The sequence below is a fragment of the Trachypithecus francoisi genome, unplaced genomic scaffold, assembly GCF_009764315.1.
Source record: "Trachypithecus francoisi isolate TF-2019V2 unplaced genomic scaffold, Tfra_2.0 Lachesis_group1, whole genome shotgun sequence".
In the NCBI taxonomy this organism is placed as follows: Eukaryota; Metazoa; Chordata; class Mammalia; order Primates; family Cercopithecidae; genus Trachypithecus; species Trachypithecus francoisi.
This window is the reverse complement of record NW_022681454.1, coordinates 8,500,884-8,516,819: the sequence shown is the minus strand read 5'-3', so window position 1 is coordinate 8,516,819 and position 15,936 is coordinate 8,500,884. Positions and strand designations below refer to the sequence as shown.

The following is a 15,936-nucleotide window of genomic DNA, read 5'->3' as shown; positions in this document are numbered from 1 at the left end:
TGAGACAGGGCCTCGCTTTGTCACCCAGGCTGGTGTGTAGTGGCACCATCTCGGCTCACTTCAGCCTCAAGCTCCCAGGCTGAAGTGATCCTCCCAAATCAGCCTCCTGAGCAGCTGGGACCACGGTGCATACCCCCATGCCCGGCTAATTTTTTGTTTTTTCTGTGTGTTTTTTTGTAGAGATGAGTTATCCCTATGTTGCCCAGGCTGGTCTCGAACTCCTGGGCTCAAGTGATCCTCTCGCTTCGGCCTCCCAAAGTGCTGGGATTACAGCATGAGCCACAGCACCCAGCCTGCTATTCTTATTGTTTTCCTTTGATTTTTTTTTTTCTTCGAGATGGTGTTTTGCTCTGTGGCTCAGGCTGGAGTGTAGTCCATGATTTCAGCTCACTGTATCCTCCGCCTCCCAGGTTCCAATGATTCTCCTGCCTCAGCCCCCTGAGTAGCTGGGATTACAGACACCCATGACCATGCCTGATTAATTTTTGTATTTTTAGTAGAGTTGGGGTTTCACCATGTTGGCCAGGCTGGTCTCGAACTCCTGACCTCAGGTGATCTGCCCACTTCAGCCTCCCAAAGGGCTGGAATTACAGGCGTGAGCCATGGCACCCGGCCTTTCTCCTTTGATTTTGAAACAAAATTAAACTTGAACATGTTTGTGGGTTCCTGCAGGCACTGTGGACCCAGGTCCGGGCCCCGTGCTTCCTGTGCCTGACGGAGACATGCGCCCTGGAAGAAAGTCCCGGCTTCTAAGGAAATGCGCTTCTCCCAACCTAGAGACTGCCTGGCCCACCTGGAGAAGCCAGGCATGGGAGTCAGACACTGCGTATCAACCCACAGGGCGTGGACAGAAGAGCCGCCCTGGATCTGCTTCCTTCCCAGGCGAGATCACTTGCTTAATAAAACCAAGACAGCCAGCACCTCCTGCAAACTAAATCCATGTTCTGTTCGATGTGTAGACGTTATTCTGGGTCGGCTCCAGGTGTCCAAGAGTTGCTCAGTATGTGCTCATTAGGAGATGGAGTATCTGCCGGTTGTATTCATTCATTCATTCATTCATTCATTCATTCACTCATTCACTCACTCACTCACTCACTCACTCACTCACTCACGCACGCGCTGAACGTGCAGGAGGCATCTTCTCTGTGCCAGATGTGTGAATCATAGCCCTGCCCTCAGGGGTTCCATCTATGGGGAGATGAACTTGAAAGGAGAAGTGAGTGTAACAAATTACCACCCATGCCATGGCTGAAGACGATGCACGGGCATTCTCCCCAGGCCTGAAAGTCGGAAGTCCTAAGTCAGTTTCATTGGGCTAAAATCAAGGGGTGTGCAGGGCCCTGCTCTGTCCGGAGGCTCTCAGGGAGGCACTGTTTCCCTGCTTCTTCTGTCTACTGGAACTGCGTGGGGCTCATGGTCCCATCCTCTGCCTTCATATCCTGTAGCACAATGTCTTCAAGCTTCTCTCTGCTCTTTTGTCTGTCTTTAAGTCGCCGCCTCCTCGGCAGGGGCACCTTCCTCTGCTCCCCTGCTAGGAGGACACCTGTGATTACCTTTAGAACTTACCTAATGATCTGGGATAATCTCCTCTTCTCAAGGTCCTTGATTTGATTGGATCAGCAAAGTCCCTTACCATGTACGGTTTCAGGAGTAGGACCTGGGTGTCTTTAGGGCCATTATTCAGCCAACGACAGCCAGTTTGCCTGGGCCCAGTCATGTACATCTGAACCTCAATTTCCGCATTTATAAAACACGGTCAGTAATACTGCCTTGCAGGTGTCGTATAAGGAGTACGCAGACTTGAAACGATGACCAGACTACCGAAGGCGGCGGATGTCTCCAGAGCTCGTCCTAATGGTAGTGTTTTGTTGTGAGAGTATAAAGTCTGGTGGGGTGTGTAGCTAGAGAGCCCCCAGGAATTCTGCCCAGATGTGGAATCCTTTGTTTATCCCCTGGCTTCCCGCTTAGGCTGCATGCGGGAGGCATCTGGAGTTTTAAACTTGCTATGCCACTGTCACTACTTGGGGTGGAGTCCAGACGCTGGGGACATTAGAGCCTCCCATGATTCTCATCGGCAGCCACAGTTGAGTCCATTTGTACCCAGGCTGGAGCCACTGCGAATGGCCAGCAACTCTCTTTTTGCATAGCCAACACCGGCCTCTTAGGATCACCTGGGTCCTGTTGGCCGACTTGAAGGTGCTGCCTTTTCAGTGACAAAGCCTTTGTTATGTGTAAAGAAAGGCATTGAATTGGACGGTCTCCAGCTTCTGTCCAGCATGGAGATTGCAACATTGTGTGGGAGTGGGGCTCCCATTGGGTAACAATGGCTCACCCAGCTCACCACGCCCACTGTTTGCTAGCCATGGGGTCTCCTGCACACCCCACCATAGACTTAGGTGCTGGGCCGGCATCCCCCTTTCACAGGAAACCAGGCGTTGGGGTGGATGCCCTTTCCAGGGTCACTGTGTGCGGCCAAGCAGGCCAGGAACCCAGGGCTATCTCACTGTTAGTCCCTGGCAGTGAATGGCTAGTTTGTCCATTTTTAAGTATTTTCCAATTGGTTGAAAGATGGAGTTGCTGGTGGTCGTGGATCTCCAAGATGCTTATGATCATGGCATGTTGTTGTAGAGAAAGCTTAAAAGATACTGCACAGTCCTGGAGGAAATGCGATGTCTGGCTCAGTAATGTCATCCATTGTTCCAGAATCCTTCTAAGTATCTCATGGGGAGGGGGCAGGGACTTAGGAAAGTCTCCAAACTGTGACACACTTTTATTTCACTTTAATTAGGAAAAAATAGGTGCTGGGCTCCTTGGTGCCTGCATGCATGACTGGTGTCCCGATAGAGGCTGGGATGTTCCAGAGCCTTCCTGGGGCAGGCGGCCTGGCCAGGGCTTTGAAGAGCACGGAGGAGAGAGGGCAGGGCAGCCTGGCATGGCGCGGAAGGAATGGGGTAATGGCAGAGAGAACAAGTGCAGGGGAGGGGAGCCGGTCCTGAGCCCTCTGAAGTCACTCTGCTATTAGGGGCCCCGTAACAAAGTACCACAAACTGGGGGGACTCAGAGCAACAGAAATTTACTCCCCACTACTGGAGGCCAGAAGTGTGAAATCAAGGCATTGGCAGGGCTGTGCTCCCTTGGAAACCTGCAGTGGAGACTCTGTCCTTGCCCCTCCTAGTTCCTGGAGGCTGCCACCGTCCTTGGCTTTGCTGTGTAGACACAGTGCTCTCTCATCTTCCGTCCTCAGGCGGCCCGCTCCCCGCGTGCGTGTCTGTCTGCACCCACATTTCCCCTCTTTAGAAGGACACACCAGTTTGGTTGGATTAGGGCCCACCCTGATGGCCTCATTTGCAAAGACCCTATTTTCAAATCAGGTCCCTTCACAGATCCTGGGGGCTGGACTTCAGCATCTCTTTTTGAGGGGCCCAGCGTGCTGTCAACTCCTGGTCTCTTGTCCTTCTCCTGAGATGCACCAGGGTGTGAGGCGTGGTGCCCCCACTTGGCCGATGAGAGGTGGGGCCCAGAGAGGCCAGGTGACCTGTTCAAGATCACACAGCCAGCAGCTTACAGGATTCAACTCCGAGCCAGCTTCTGGCAAGGCCCGTGGCCCTCTCTCTCCTTAGGCCATGGACCCCACGCCGTGCCCTGCAGTGGCAGAGGAGAGCCCAGCCCCGGAGTCTGCACAGGGCAGGGGGAAGAGAGAGCTCAGCCTGTAGGGGAGCGCTTTGCCACACCCCGGGCCACTCGCTGACTCTCCTTGGATGTGTTTCTTTGCCTTCTCCCCTCGACTATTCCAGGGACTCTCACGTTCTCATTGCGCGGTTCTGTTGGCTCCTCAGCCGTCAGGCCCAGGATCCTGTGGGAAAGGCTTGGCTAGGTTTCGCAGGACACGCCCGAGGAGGCTGTTCCCCCACAGCCCTGCAGTAGAGAATGGGGGTTCTTTCTAAACCTAGACAGATGGGGAGCCAAACTGATGTGGCTTTCCAACTGGAGAAACAGGTTTAATGATGCTCATCTCTTCAAGGACTTGAAACTGGAAACCCTCTTTGTTTCGTTTCGTTTTGTTTTCTGAGACGGAGTCTCGCTCTGTCACCCAGGCTAGAGTGCAATAGCACGATCTCGGCTCACTGCACCCTCCACCTCCCGGGTTCAAGTGATCAGCCTCCCAAGTAGCTGGGATGACAGGTGCCCACCACCATGCCCGGCTAATTTTTTATATTTTTAGTAGAGACGGGGTTTCACCATGTTGGCCAGGCTGGTCTCGAACTCCTGACCTCGTGATCTGCCTGCCTCTGCCTCCCAAAGTGCTGGGATTACAGGCATGAGCCACCGCGCCTGGCCCCTGAAACCCTCTTCTAACAGGACATCTTCACCTGTGGTGGCTTGGGTCTCTTCTCAGAATAGTATTTTCAGATGCACAGAATAAAATATAAAGGGTTACGAAGGAGGCCAGTTAGATGGAACCAAGTCCTCTGGACTACCCTGAGTGAGGCAGCCCTGCAGTGTAGACTTGGAGAAAGGCAGGGTGGCCCCGGGTGAGCATGCGGCAGGGCACCTGGTTAGAGGGTTGAGAGCCCGCTCTGCTGCCTGCCAGGTGCCACCCCGGGGCCAGCGAGGAAATGAGAGTGAGGATAACAGCAGTGATAGCAGACGGCTTCGCCGTACTCCCGCCGCCCAGGCGCTGTCCTCAGCATCCCGGGACCGTCCCTGGGAGGCACTCCTTTCACTGCCATTCACAGGCTGGAGCCAGGTGCTGGACTCCCGGCCAGTGAGCTGGAGCCGCAGGGTCTGTGCTCCGGCCCCTGTCCAGAGCCTGTCCCGACCCCAGGCATCATCAGGGCTTGCGGCTGTCATCCCCAGGCGGCCCTCCCCGGCTGGGGTCCTGCCACTGCCTCTGGCTGCCAAATGCGTCGGACGGCTGCGCCTTCTTTCTCTGGCCAGCTTTGCCTGCTTCACCACAGCTCCGCGCTCTGCTGCCCTGGCCTTGCGCTGGCCTGTGCACCGCAGCTGTGATCCGGACAAAACGGTGCCTTTCCCTGTGGGCGCTGCGGCCCTGGGGGCAGCCTGGCTCCATCCTGTCTGCGTCCTTTGTCAGGCATAGGCTCCATATGCACTGTAGGCTGTCCCAGTGGACTGAAGTTTCTCTGGCCCTTAGAGAGGGTGATGGCCCTGAGAAGGCAACCCACGGTCGGTCGGGGTTGGGGGGGTGGAGGCGGGAGTCATGACTGAGGAACTGGTAGGACTTGGGGACCAGGAGGATGGGCCTCCCCAGAGGGGATGTGAATCTGCCTGCCAGGGGCCTGAGGGGTCCCTCCCTGGGTGAGGGGACACAGAGGGGACAGGTCTCATTGGAGCTGTAGTGGGTGTGAGCTGGGAGGACGGGAGGGCGGGCGGTGGGGTGTAGCAGGTAGCCAGGTGGAGCTCGAGAGCAGCCTGGGCTGGGGTCTCAGGGTCTTGGTGCAGCCCTTGTCCTGCTCCGGGCACTGTGCTGAGCGCGCCTGGGACCGATGAATCTGGCAGCACAATGGACAGGAATCTGACAGCAGAGAGGCCACGTCCCTCAGCTCTGAGCCACCCCATTCAGCTGGTCCTGCGGCCAGGGCTCCCTGCAGTCAAGATGCAGGCTCGGGGACAATTGTGAGGCCTGGAGGTGAAGACCCCTGGGAAGTGGAGGCAGGGGATGAGCTGCAGTGACTAGTGTGGCTCTCCAGGCATCTGCAGCCTCGCAGAGACGGAGAGGTGGTGGAGGTGTCGTCCCATGTCATAGGCAAGGAGTCTGGCTCAGAGAGGTTCAGGGGCTTCCGAGGTGGTGAGGCTGGTGAGGCTGGTAAGCTACAAGGGCGCAGCTGCAGGCAGAATCTGCACCGTGGGCCCTGGCGCTGGGGCCTGGGCCGGCTGCAGGGGGTGCATAGGGGCTCCCAAAGAGAAGGAGGGTTGCCCAGCGACCGCAGCATTCACGGCAGGGCTGGCCGCCCGTCTTCTAGGTGACCATGCTGCACGGCTGATAGGGCACTTTCTCACGCACATCTCCTGCTTCCCCAGGACCTGGGGAATGCCCTTGGTCTCCTTTCACAGACAGGAACCGGGGGCCCCATGGTGTCAGGGGACTCCAAGCCTAGAGTTCCTGAGGCGGGCAGGGCTCAGGAGGGCACTCTGCTGGAGGGTCTACCCAGCGGAGCTTTGGGACTGCAGCCTTAGGAAGCAGCAGAGCTCCCCGTTCTTCAACCTTGTTGGCTGTAGGGTCTCTATGTGGCCAGGGGAGAGTCCCAGCCCCTTGCAGCCCCCGGGCTGCTGGGAGCAAGCAGCTCTGTGCATGTTCAGACTAAGATTATGGAGGCCCTGCCATGTGCTGGTGCCTGGCATCCTCCCACCCGGCCAGGGAGCCTCATCGCTCTCTCTGCCTCTCTGGGCAGGAGGAGGGGCCATCTGCACACTGTTTTAGCTTTTTATTGATTTATTTTGAGGTGGAGTCTCGCTCTGTCACCTAGGCTAGAGTCCAGTGGTGCGATCTCAGCTCACTGCAGCCTCTGCCTCCCGGGTTCAAGGGATTCTCCTGCCTCAGCTTCCAGAGTAGCTGGGATTACAGGTGGCCACCAACACGCCTGGCTAATTTTTGTTTTTGCCAGGCTGGTGTCAAGTTCCTGACCTTAGGTGATCCACCCACCTCACCATCCCAAAGTGCTGGGATTACAGGCGTGAGTCACCACACCCGGCCCGTTTTGGCTTTGAGACATACTCTCATCTCTGCCAGGCTCCCTGGCAGCCGGGTGAGTGCCTTCAAGGTCCAGGTCCAGTGTCATCTAGTGACCCATGCCCCATGCCCTCCAGCTGGGGCAGGCTGTCCCCCTCCAAGCCAGCTGCCATGAGTTCATCTGTAAACACCAGCTGAACACCTACTGTGTGCTGGGTTTGTCTAGTGCTCAGCACACCATGAAGAAAACCGAATCCCTGTCCTTGAGGACACTAACTAACCACACGGGAAACCGCCAAGGGCAAAGGCTGATGGGGCTGCAGAGGTTCTGTCTTTCCTGGCCCCACACAAAAGCAGGCTGGTGTCCGTGTGAAACTGCATCCCAGCACTGAGCCCAGGGCTCAGGGCTCAGGACACGTTTGCTGAGCGGATGCTTGGCTGGTAGCTGATGCACCATGGCCGTGATGGGGCAGTGGGCAGCCAACCCCACTTCTCAGACATGTGTGTTAGTGGCCCGAGAGCTGCCTGGGCAGCAGTGGGGCTTCATCATATCTGTACCCTGAGCTCTCTGCAGGACCTTGGGTACTAAAAATAACTAATGTAAAATGAAGGTCACTTATTAATATGGTGAAAAATTAAAATGTTACAAAAAATTGCCCAGTGAAAAGTGATGCTCCTAACCTCTTGTCCTCAGCTGCCCTCCCCAGGTTCTTCCAGAGGCAGTCTCTGCACATGCTGTGTATTGGGGGCCTGCGTGTGCGGGGGTGTGTGTGTCTGTCCTGCTGCCTTCCGACCACCCCTGACAGTCCCGCCTCTGCCCACAGGTCTCTGTGCTGGTCCTCTTCGCCCTGGCCTTTCTCACCTGTGTCGTCTTCCTGGTCGTCTACAAGGTGTACAAGTATGATCGCGCCTGCCCCGATGGGTTCGTCCTCAAGGTAAAGCTCCGTTTTCCCCCAGAGGCCTTGGGATGCCTTTGCACCCCTTGTTCTCTCCCTTGTACTCAAGGCTGCTCCTGCCGTCTCCCCCAGCTGGCCCAGGGACAGGCCTTAGAGCAGCCAAGGGCCAGTGTCAGGAGTGTCCCTGCGGAAGGCTCAGCTGGAGAGCGGGGCAGGGAGGCAGGGGATGCATGAGACCCACAGGAAGGAAACTCCTGGACTCGGCCCCTGGGAGCTGACCTCAGCAGTCCAGGGAAGGGCCCTCCTCAAAAGTGGGCCCAGCCAGGGGCTGCCATGGGAAATGCCCAGGGTGATACCTACCGGGTCCCAGCGGATTGCTCTGGGGGAGGGAGGGAGAGGGGACCATGTCCGCCACATGAAAGAGAGAGGACGTACTGGGGGAAGCCAAGTCCCAGAGAGAGGAAGGCCTTGCCCAGGGCCATGCAGGGACTGGGGAGCAGGGCTGGGGGGCACACCTACCCTCTTGACCCGTGTCCCTCTTCTGCCTGTCCCACTGCGGGAGCCACACTGGTGCTGGGCTCTCTACGGGCATGGAAATGCTCGCTTTGCATGTATAATGGTCATTCCAAAAAGCCCACAAGTGGCATGCAAGGCAACAGGATTAAAGAAAAGAAAGGGAGAGGAGATAAGGGTGGAAAGAGAAGACGGAGCCAGGAGGAGGCCTGGCCATGCATCACTTAGTGACAGGAATACGTCCTGAGAAACACATTATGAGGCGATTCCATCATTGTGCCAACCTCACAGAGTGTACTGTACACACCCACACAGCCCAGCCTGCTACGTACCTGGGCTGTAGGGTATGGCCGACTTCTCCTAGACTACAAACCTGGACAGCATGTTGCTGTACTGAACAAAGGAAGCAGTTGTCACCCGATGGTATTTGTGTGTCTAAACATAGAAGAGGTCCAGTAAAAACACAGTGTAAAAGATAATGCATGGGCCACCTGAATAGCGCAGTTCTGTCATGAATGCAGCGTGCAGGACTGGAAGCTGGTTTGGGTGGGTGAGTAAGGGAGTGGGTGGTGAGCGAATGTGAAGGCCCAGGGGTGACTGTGCACTCCTGTAGACGGAGTGAGCGCTGGACACTTGAGCTACACTCGATTCATAACATATTCTTTCTTCAGTAATAAATTAACCTGAGCTCACTGTAACCTTTTTACTTCATAAACCTTTTCTTTTTTTATGTGATGGAGTCTCGCTCTGTCGCCCAGGCTGGAGTGCAATGGCGTGGTCTCGGCTCACTGCAACATCTGCCTCCTGGGTTCAAGTGATTCTCCTGCCTCAGTCTCCTGAGTAGCTGGGATTACAGGCGCCCGCCACCACCCGGCTAATTTTTGTATTTTTAGTAGAGACGGGGTTTCACCATGTTGGCCAGGCTGGTCTCGAACTGTTGACCTGAGGTGATCCGCCTACCTCGGCCTCCCAAAGTGCTGGGATTATAGGCGTGAGCCACGATGCCCGGCCTGTAAGCTTTTAAGTTTTTGACTCTTTTGTAATGACACTTAGCTTAAAGCTCAAACACATTGCACAACTGTATATTATTTTTCTTCATGTGCTTTTTCTATTAAAAAATTTTCGATTTTTTTTTTTATTTTCAACACATTTTTGTTAAAAACTAAGGACACAGACACACACATTAGCTAGGCCTGCACAAGGTCAGGATCAACAGTATCACCGCCTTCCGCCTCCACACCTTGTCCCACTGGAAGGTCTCCAGGATCAGTGACAGGCACAGGGCTGTCATCTCCTAGGATAACAATGCCAGGCCAGGTGTGGTGGCTCACGCCTGTAATCTCAGCACTTTGGGAGGCCGAGGTGGGAGGATCACCTGAGGTCAGGAGTTCAAGACCAGCCTGGCCAACATGGTGAAACCCCCTCTACTAAAAATACAAAAATTAGCCAGGCGTGGTGGCGGGTGCCTGTAATCCCAGCTACTTTGGAGGCTGAGGCAGGAGAATTGCTTGAACCCAGGAGGCTGAGGTTGCAGTGAGCTGAGATCACGCCACTGCACTCCAGCCTGGGCAACAGAGGGAGACTCCGTCTAAAAACAAAACAAAACATTGCCTTCTTCCAGAATCCCTCTTGGAGGAGCTCCCTGAGGCTCTTTTAGAGTTAACTTTTTTTTTTTTTTAAATAACTAGGCATACACTCTAAAATACTGATTAAAAAGTATAGTATGGTAATGTAAATGAGTAACATAGGCATTTATTATCACTGTCAAGTATTATGTTCTGTATGTAATTGTATGTGCAAGACGTTTATACAGCTGACAGTGCAGGGGGTGTGTTTACACCAGCACCTCCGCGAACGTGAGGCATGTGTTGTGTTCTGTCCAGACAGTGGCTGCGAGGTCACCAGATGACAGGAGTTTTCAGCTCCGCACTTGTCTTATGGGGCCACCGTGGCACGTGGTCCATCGTTGACCCAAATGCTGTTAGGCTGCACGTGGCTGTAAAACGCGCTTGCTGTGGGCTCCTATTATCCATACACTCCGTAGCTGGCTCTAAACTTCCCAGAGTCAGTGTGAGATGCTCATTTCCCGGGCTTGGCATTGCTGAGATTAAAATAAAGCAGGAGAAGCCAACTGTTTCTGGCACTGAGCACGTGCACAGGGAAGCCTGGCTTGTCAGCTGTCACTGGGTAACTTAGGTTTGGGTTTCGTTTAGGTTTTGTTTTTTGCCGATATGAGGACACAGAGTCCTTATGCAATTAGCAGGAAAGGCTGGAATTCACATTGTCCAGCCTAAGTCCCTTTTTCTCCTTCCACGTCATGCTGTCCTTCAGGCTCCCGACATTCAGCTCTTCCTTGCTTGGACAGGCATGTACGTGGCACCCACTCCGTGCCAGCAGCTCTTGCTATTGTTCTAGGCGCTGGAACACAGGCGAGAGCCAGTCAGGTGCAGCTGCCTGCCTTTGTGAGGCTCTTACATTCTCAAAAGAATGGTGAAGAAGTCAATCATACACTGAATGCAAAGGCTATAGACAGACAGGAAAGAGGGCCCAGGGGTTGGGCATGGGCATGTGGGTGGTAGTTTCTAGAAGGACGGTCCACATTGGAGGAGTGGGTTTCCAGGAGGTAAGCCAGGGAGCATGCGGGTCTTGGGGGAGTGTGCCCAACCGAGGAAAGCCCTCACCCTTTCACTCATGTTTTATTCAGCAAACCACTGTCCATGCCCTAGGCTGGGGCTGAAGAGTTTGAGTCTGTTTTGGAGGCTAAGAGGACACCAGGGCTTCACCACAAACAGAAGCAGAGGGTGTGGGCTTCAGGGAAGGAGGGCAGTGCTGGCCCTGACCCAGCGGGAAGGGGTGTGTGATGTTAGAGGAGCACAGAGGGAACAGTGGGTGGTGGGGGCGTGCTGGTGGGGGTGTGCTGGTGAGGGGCCAGCTGCAGGCACAGGGAGGCAGTGGAGGACGAACCAGGTTACGGCCAGACTGGGTGCACCCTGAGTGCCAGACACAGGCCCCTGGAGGAGGGGAAGTGATAGGGTGATCTCTTGGGTGATCTGGGGAGGCTGGAGGTTGGAAGGGAGAGACGGGGCAGTGAGATGACAAAGGAGGCTGCTGCGGTGGCTGAGGGAAGAGAAGACCAGGGCACTGGGGATGGAGGGGAGACTACAGACTGGAGGACTGATTTAATCTGGGAGGCAGAGGGGTAAAAGGAGAGGGCCTTGTGCAGAGCTAGTTACTCAGGGAGGCCGATGTCATGGAGAGGGAGCATGGGCTGGCCCAGGAGCTGGCCCTGAGCAGGAGAGAGGACAGCAGAGGACAGCTTCCTGGGGGCCAGAAGTCCCCACCAAAACCGGCTACTTACAAATAACTGAGGCCAGCGGCTCACTGGCTGCCCTGGACTTCCTTCCTGGCTCATCCTCTCTGGGCCTGGAGCAGGTTCCCCACGGGAAGGAGGGGGCGGCTAAAACTGTCTTTCCCATCCTGCAAGCCCAAGTCCCGCTGGATACCTGGCCTGGGTGGGAGAGGACCCAGGAGATGAAGCCCCGGTCCTGTGCCCGGCTGCAGATGAGACTGGCGGCCACACTGGCAGGGGCCCCGCACCTGTTGTTGAAAAGGCCCTCCAGGTGATTCCCATTCACGGCCAGCCTTGGGAATGGAGGGTCCCCTGAGAAGTTGTTCTGGAGTGATGTCCTGTGGGACTCCGGCATTTTCCACTAGCATCAAAGGAGGGGGTGTCCTTTCCGGAGAAGGCACCTGGGAGGGCCAGGGAGCTGCTGGTCTGTATCCAGCTGCCCTTGGCCGAAGCTGGAGAAAGGAGATGTGTGAGCTCATGAAGTCCCCCCACTCTCTTTCTTCCGTATTTGTGCGTGTGCTTGTCAACGCTGGGCAGCTTGTGTGGGGCTTTTATACCAGTTGCTCATGGAATGCACCCAGAAGCCCTGTGAGGTGGATGGTTACATCCCCATTTTACCAGTGGCCGAGGGTGTATACACAGGCTCTTCGTGGAGCCCGGGGTCACGCCCTTCAGTTCACTCGGTACAGTCGGCACGTGTGGTATTTACTAAGTGCCTCCTACTGTGTGCACGCTGGACTCAACACTGTGAGGGCAGGGACTCAGAGCCCCCAGACAGTGGGGAGGGCACAGGCTGTTTCTGGGCAGCCACCCCCAGTGGCCCCAAGCTGAGGCATATCATGAGGAGGGTCAAAAAGGCAGATGTGGCCTGAGAGGACACTAGGTTTCTACCTCTGCTTTTTTTTTTTTTAAACCGTGAAATTACTACACGTGTATTATAAAAAAGTTTTAAACATAATGGGGGAATTGCCTCAAATCCCACATTTTTATACTGACTCTTCCCTTTATATTGGCCATTTCTTTTGTTTTTTTTGTTTGTTTGTTTTTTTTTTCATGTAGAGACAGGTGACACGTTCTTGCTATGTTGCCCATGCTGGTCTTGAACTCTTGGGTTCGCTCAAGTGATCCAGCCTCAGCCTCCCAAGGTGCTGGGATTGTAGGCATGAGTCATCGCACCCGGCCCTTAGTGGCTGTTCGTTTTCAGTGCTGACCGAGTGCCGGGTGCTGGTAAGAGCATACTTACTTAGCTACCTCAGTCCTCCCATGCCTCACAAGACAGGTCTGTCATCAGCTTCGCTTCACAGGTGAGGGAATGAGGCCCAGAGAAGGTAGGGAGCCTCCCCAACTCCTCCACATGCAGGCCCAGCTGGGCCACGCGCCCCTCGATGCACGCCCCACAGGTGAGGGCAGCTCTGTATGAGATGGGAAGGTAGGTGGCGGGAGTGTCGCAGGGAGCCTTCCCTGGCCCATCTGTGCTCACAACAAGGCCTCTGTGTTCCGCTTCCACTGGGAAGCCCTTCACCCCCTGGGGTGCTTGCCACCACGGGCACCGAGGTGCCTCCCCAGCCTTGCCTTCAGGTAGCCACGTTGTGTGGGAGGCATGTGGGGACTCCATCTGTCCTTCTCCCTGGGCGGGGCACCTGGAGGGCAGGGCCGTTTCTGAGCCATCTCGTATGCCAGCCCTGAGCGGGGCTGCCACTCCACAGGTGTTGGCCACATCAGGTCTTGCAGTGCTCTGCTGAGTGCCAAGGTGGGAGGGAAGAGGGGAACCCGTGGTCCGTTTCCCTGAGGGATGATGAGCGGCAGATGGAGAGGACACTGTGAAGGGGTGTGGCGGTGGGCTGGAGGGGAGTTTGGCCGGTCTGATGGGCTGTTTGTTCTGTAGCGTGTCAGGTGCTTCCCAACGTCCTGGTGGGGGCTGAGATCAAGACGCTGGTGATAAAAAGGCTGTACTTAGGTGGTGTCTTTTGGCTTTATCTTTTCTGTCCACTCTGTGACCTGAGGCACATCCCGGCTTCTTAACGTGAACCACCGTGCATTGACTTGCATCCTCAGCAACACGGTGGTGTGACTCATTAGCCCCATTTTATAGGTGAGGGACCTGAGATTCTCAGAGAAAGCACTTCCGCGTGAACTCAGCTGGTGCGGTGGGCCTGGCCCCAAAGCTTCCTTTCTCCTCTAGTGCTGCCCTCCTGCCAGCGGCAGCCCCTGAACACTGGACGAGGGGCAGTGTTGGTGAGAAGCACATTCCATTTGTCATTTCTCTTCTGAAAATAGCTCTTTGCTCACAAGGGCCTTACAGGTATAAAGTATTCTCATCTTTAGACTTCAGGGTTCAATGAGCTGGTAACAAAGAGAATGGATTCCCCACGGGGCAGGGTGGCATCCGGAGCTGATCCTTGTACACCTGTCCTGAGCCAGTGGAGGTGAGTCACTTACCTCTGAGGACAGGCAGCAGCCACAGCTGCCAAAACAGGGAAAACACCCCCGGCGCTGCCTGAACCACAGGGCCTGGCCTGTAGGGAATGGGGGTGTGGATTTGCTGCCAGAATCCACTTCCTGATAAACCTCTGTAAGATCCAAGTGCTGTCTAGCGCACCCTCAACCCACGGCCCCTCCCCACCCCCTCGCCATCTTCCCAGCCCCTAGTCATGACCACGTAGTGGCTCTGTGTGCCAGCGCTAGGGTACAGAACATCACATGTGATCTGTCAGCCACGACCTAAGGCAGGTACCACCCTCCCTCTCCAGAGGACAACACAGGCCTGCCACTTCCTGATGCTATAGCAGCATGAGCTCGGGTTTTCTGAGTGAAGACCACGGGCAGGGCAAGGGGACCAGCAGGGCCGATTTCAGCAGTGCTGGGGCCTGGGCTGTATCGTGCTCCTTTTGGTGGTCCTGGTGCCTAGCAGAACCGCCATGAGATAAACCTGATGGGTGGCCCACCTGCTAACCTCACCCTGACATTCCTTTTCCTAAACACAGCAGGCATCCAGCATAAGAATTTCCAAATGGAGACAGGAGCTCACTCCCTTAGAGAAAGAACAAGACACGCCAGGTCACTCAGGCCTCCAAATCTGCTCATGTGAGAACATCTGAGATCCCCCTTTTTTCCTCTCTCAGGAAATGTGTTTCGCCCCGTGTCTGCTCCTGACACTACATAGCAGCCAGGCAGTGTCACATGAGCCCGCACGTCAGAGGGGCCTCCGGATTCAGAGCGTTGGGCCCAAAGTGGCCCCACGTTGGGTAGAAGATGTTGTGTAGACTGTGGCCTTAGCCTTGGTTCCATTTGCAGCCCTGACTTACAGGGCAGGTGTAGGCTTCCCTGAACTCAGGTCCCCCTCTATAAAATGAGCTCTGTAATTGCTGTCTTTGAGGGCACCAAAGGGTGAAACCTCCGTGAAAGCGCCAGTGAGTGAGATGGTCAAGGCAAGCTGGGATCCATCTCTCAGGCCAGTGTGCCCCACGGCAGGGACTGGATGCATGTTGGCCAGATTTAAGACTGCCAGTGGAAAAGACGGTTCTGACCAGCGCCCCCTGGGTACAGCTTATTGTAAGGCCTTCCTTTTCTCACTCTTCTGTCTTTGGGTTGGGTGGGAAGTCTTGGATCAGTACCTTGGGTGACACGGGTATGGGGTCGTGGAGTTGAGGTTGTAGTCACCTGTCTGGGTCTCACTTCCCCCATCTATAGAGTGGGACTAGTGGAACTCACCTCACAGAGAGAGAATGCCTGAAAAGCATCCTGCACACGGCCAGTACGAGAATGTCAGGAGGGAAATGCGAACCTGGGCAGTTCCCTTTTCCTGCTTGCCAGGGGTGGGGGAGATGGGCCTAGACACAGCAGGACAGCCTCAGGAGCTGGCCCCTCAGTTGGGGAGCCCGGTTAACCTGCCTTTAGCTTCAGAGGTGGAGAAAGACCTGCGCTCGGGCGAGGAGGTTCCCCAAGGAGATTCCCTGGTGTGTCGTGGGCAAGCCAGGCACAGATGTCTCCTGCCCGTCCTCACTCACTGGTGCTGCAGCCACCGCTGGGAATCCTAGCGTTGGCCTGAGGTACCTGGAGATGTTGAGTCATCAAAGAGATTCCAGATGTTCACCACCCTGTATTTACTTGGGGCGGGGAAAGGAACCCAGCACTTTCGGTGGCAGAGGTGGAAACTTCAGGGTTTTCTTGTTAAGTACCAGGAGTTGGTGAGTGCTGTGGACTTCGCCACGTACCAGCAAAGTGGCCTTGACCACTTTGGACGCTGGACTCAGTAGGGCTGAACCTTAGGCTTATTGGGGAGATGTTTAAAAATACCAATTACTACAGCACAAGTTTGCCAAGTCACACTTTTGTGGGGAGGGCCTGAGAATCTGGAGTTTTTAAATTCTTCCCAGGTGACGGTGATGGTGGCTAAGGCTGGAGACCCCTGACTCAACTGCAGTCTCACTTTTCCTATTTGATAAAGTGACCCTTCTTGGCTATTAGCGTAATGCTTTGGTTGCTTAGAC

The 15,936-nt window shown here is 55.3% G+C and overlaps 1 protein-coding gene across 2 annotated transcripts in view; it reads left to right on the top strand.

Annotated features, from left to right (window-relative positions):
* The window catches only part of NSG1 (neuronal vesicle trafficking associated 1), a 34,508-nt gene that overhangs the window by 15,492 nt on the left and 3,080 nt on the right, over positions 1–15,936 (top strand). For both annotated transcript variants that reach the window (XM_033213727.1, XM_033213728.1), the window contains exon 4: positions 7,513–7,623. In XM_033213727.1, the coding sequence (XP_033069618.1) occupies positions 7,513–7,623 (111 nt within the window). The remainder of the gene's footprint in view (positions 1–7,512; positions 7,624–15,936) is intronic.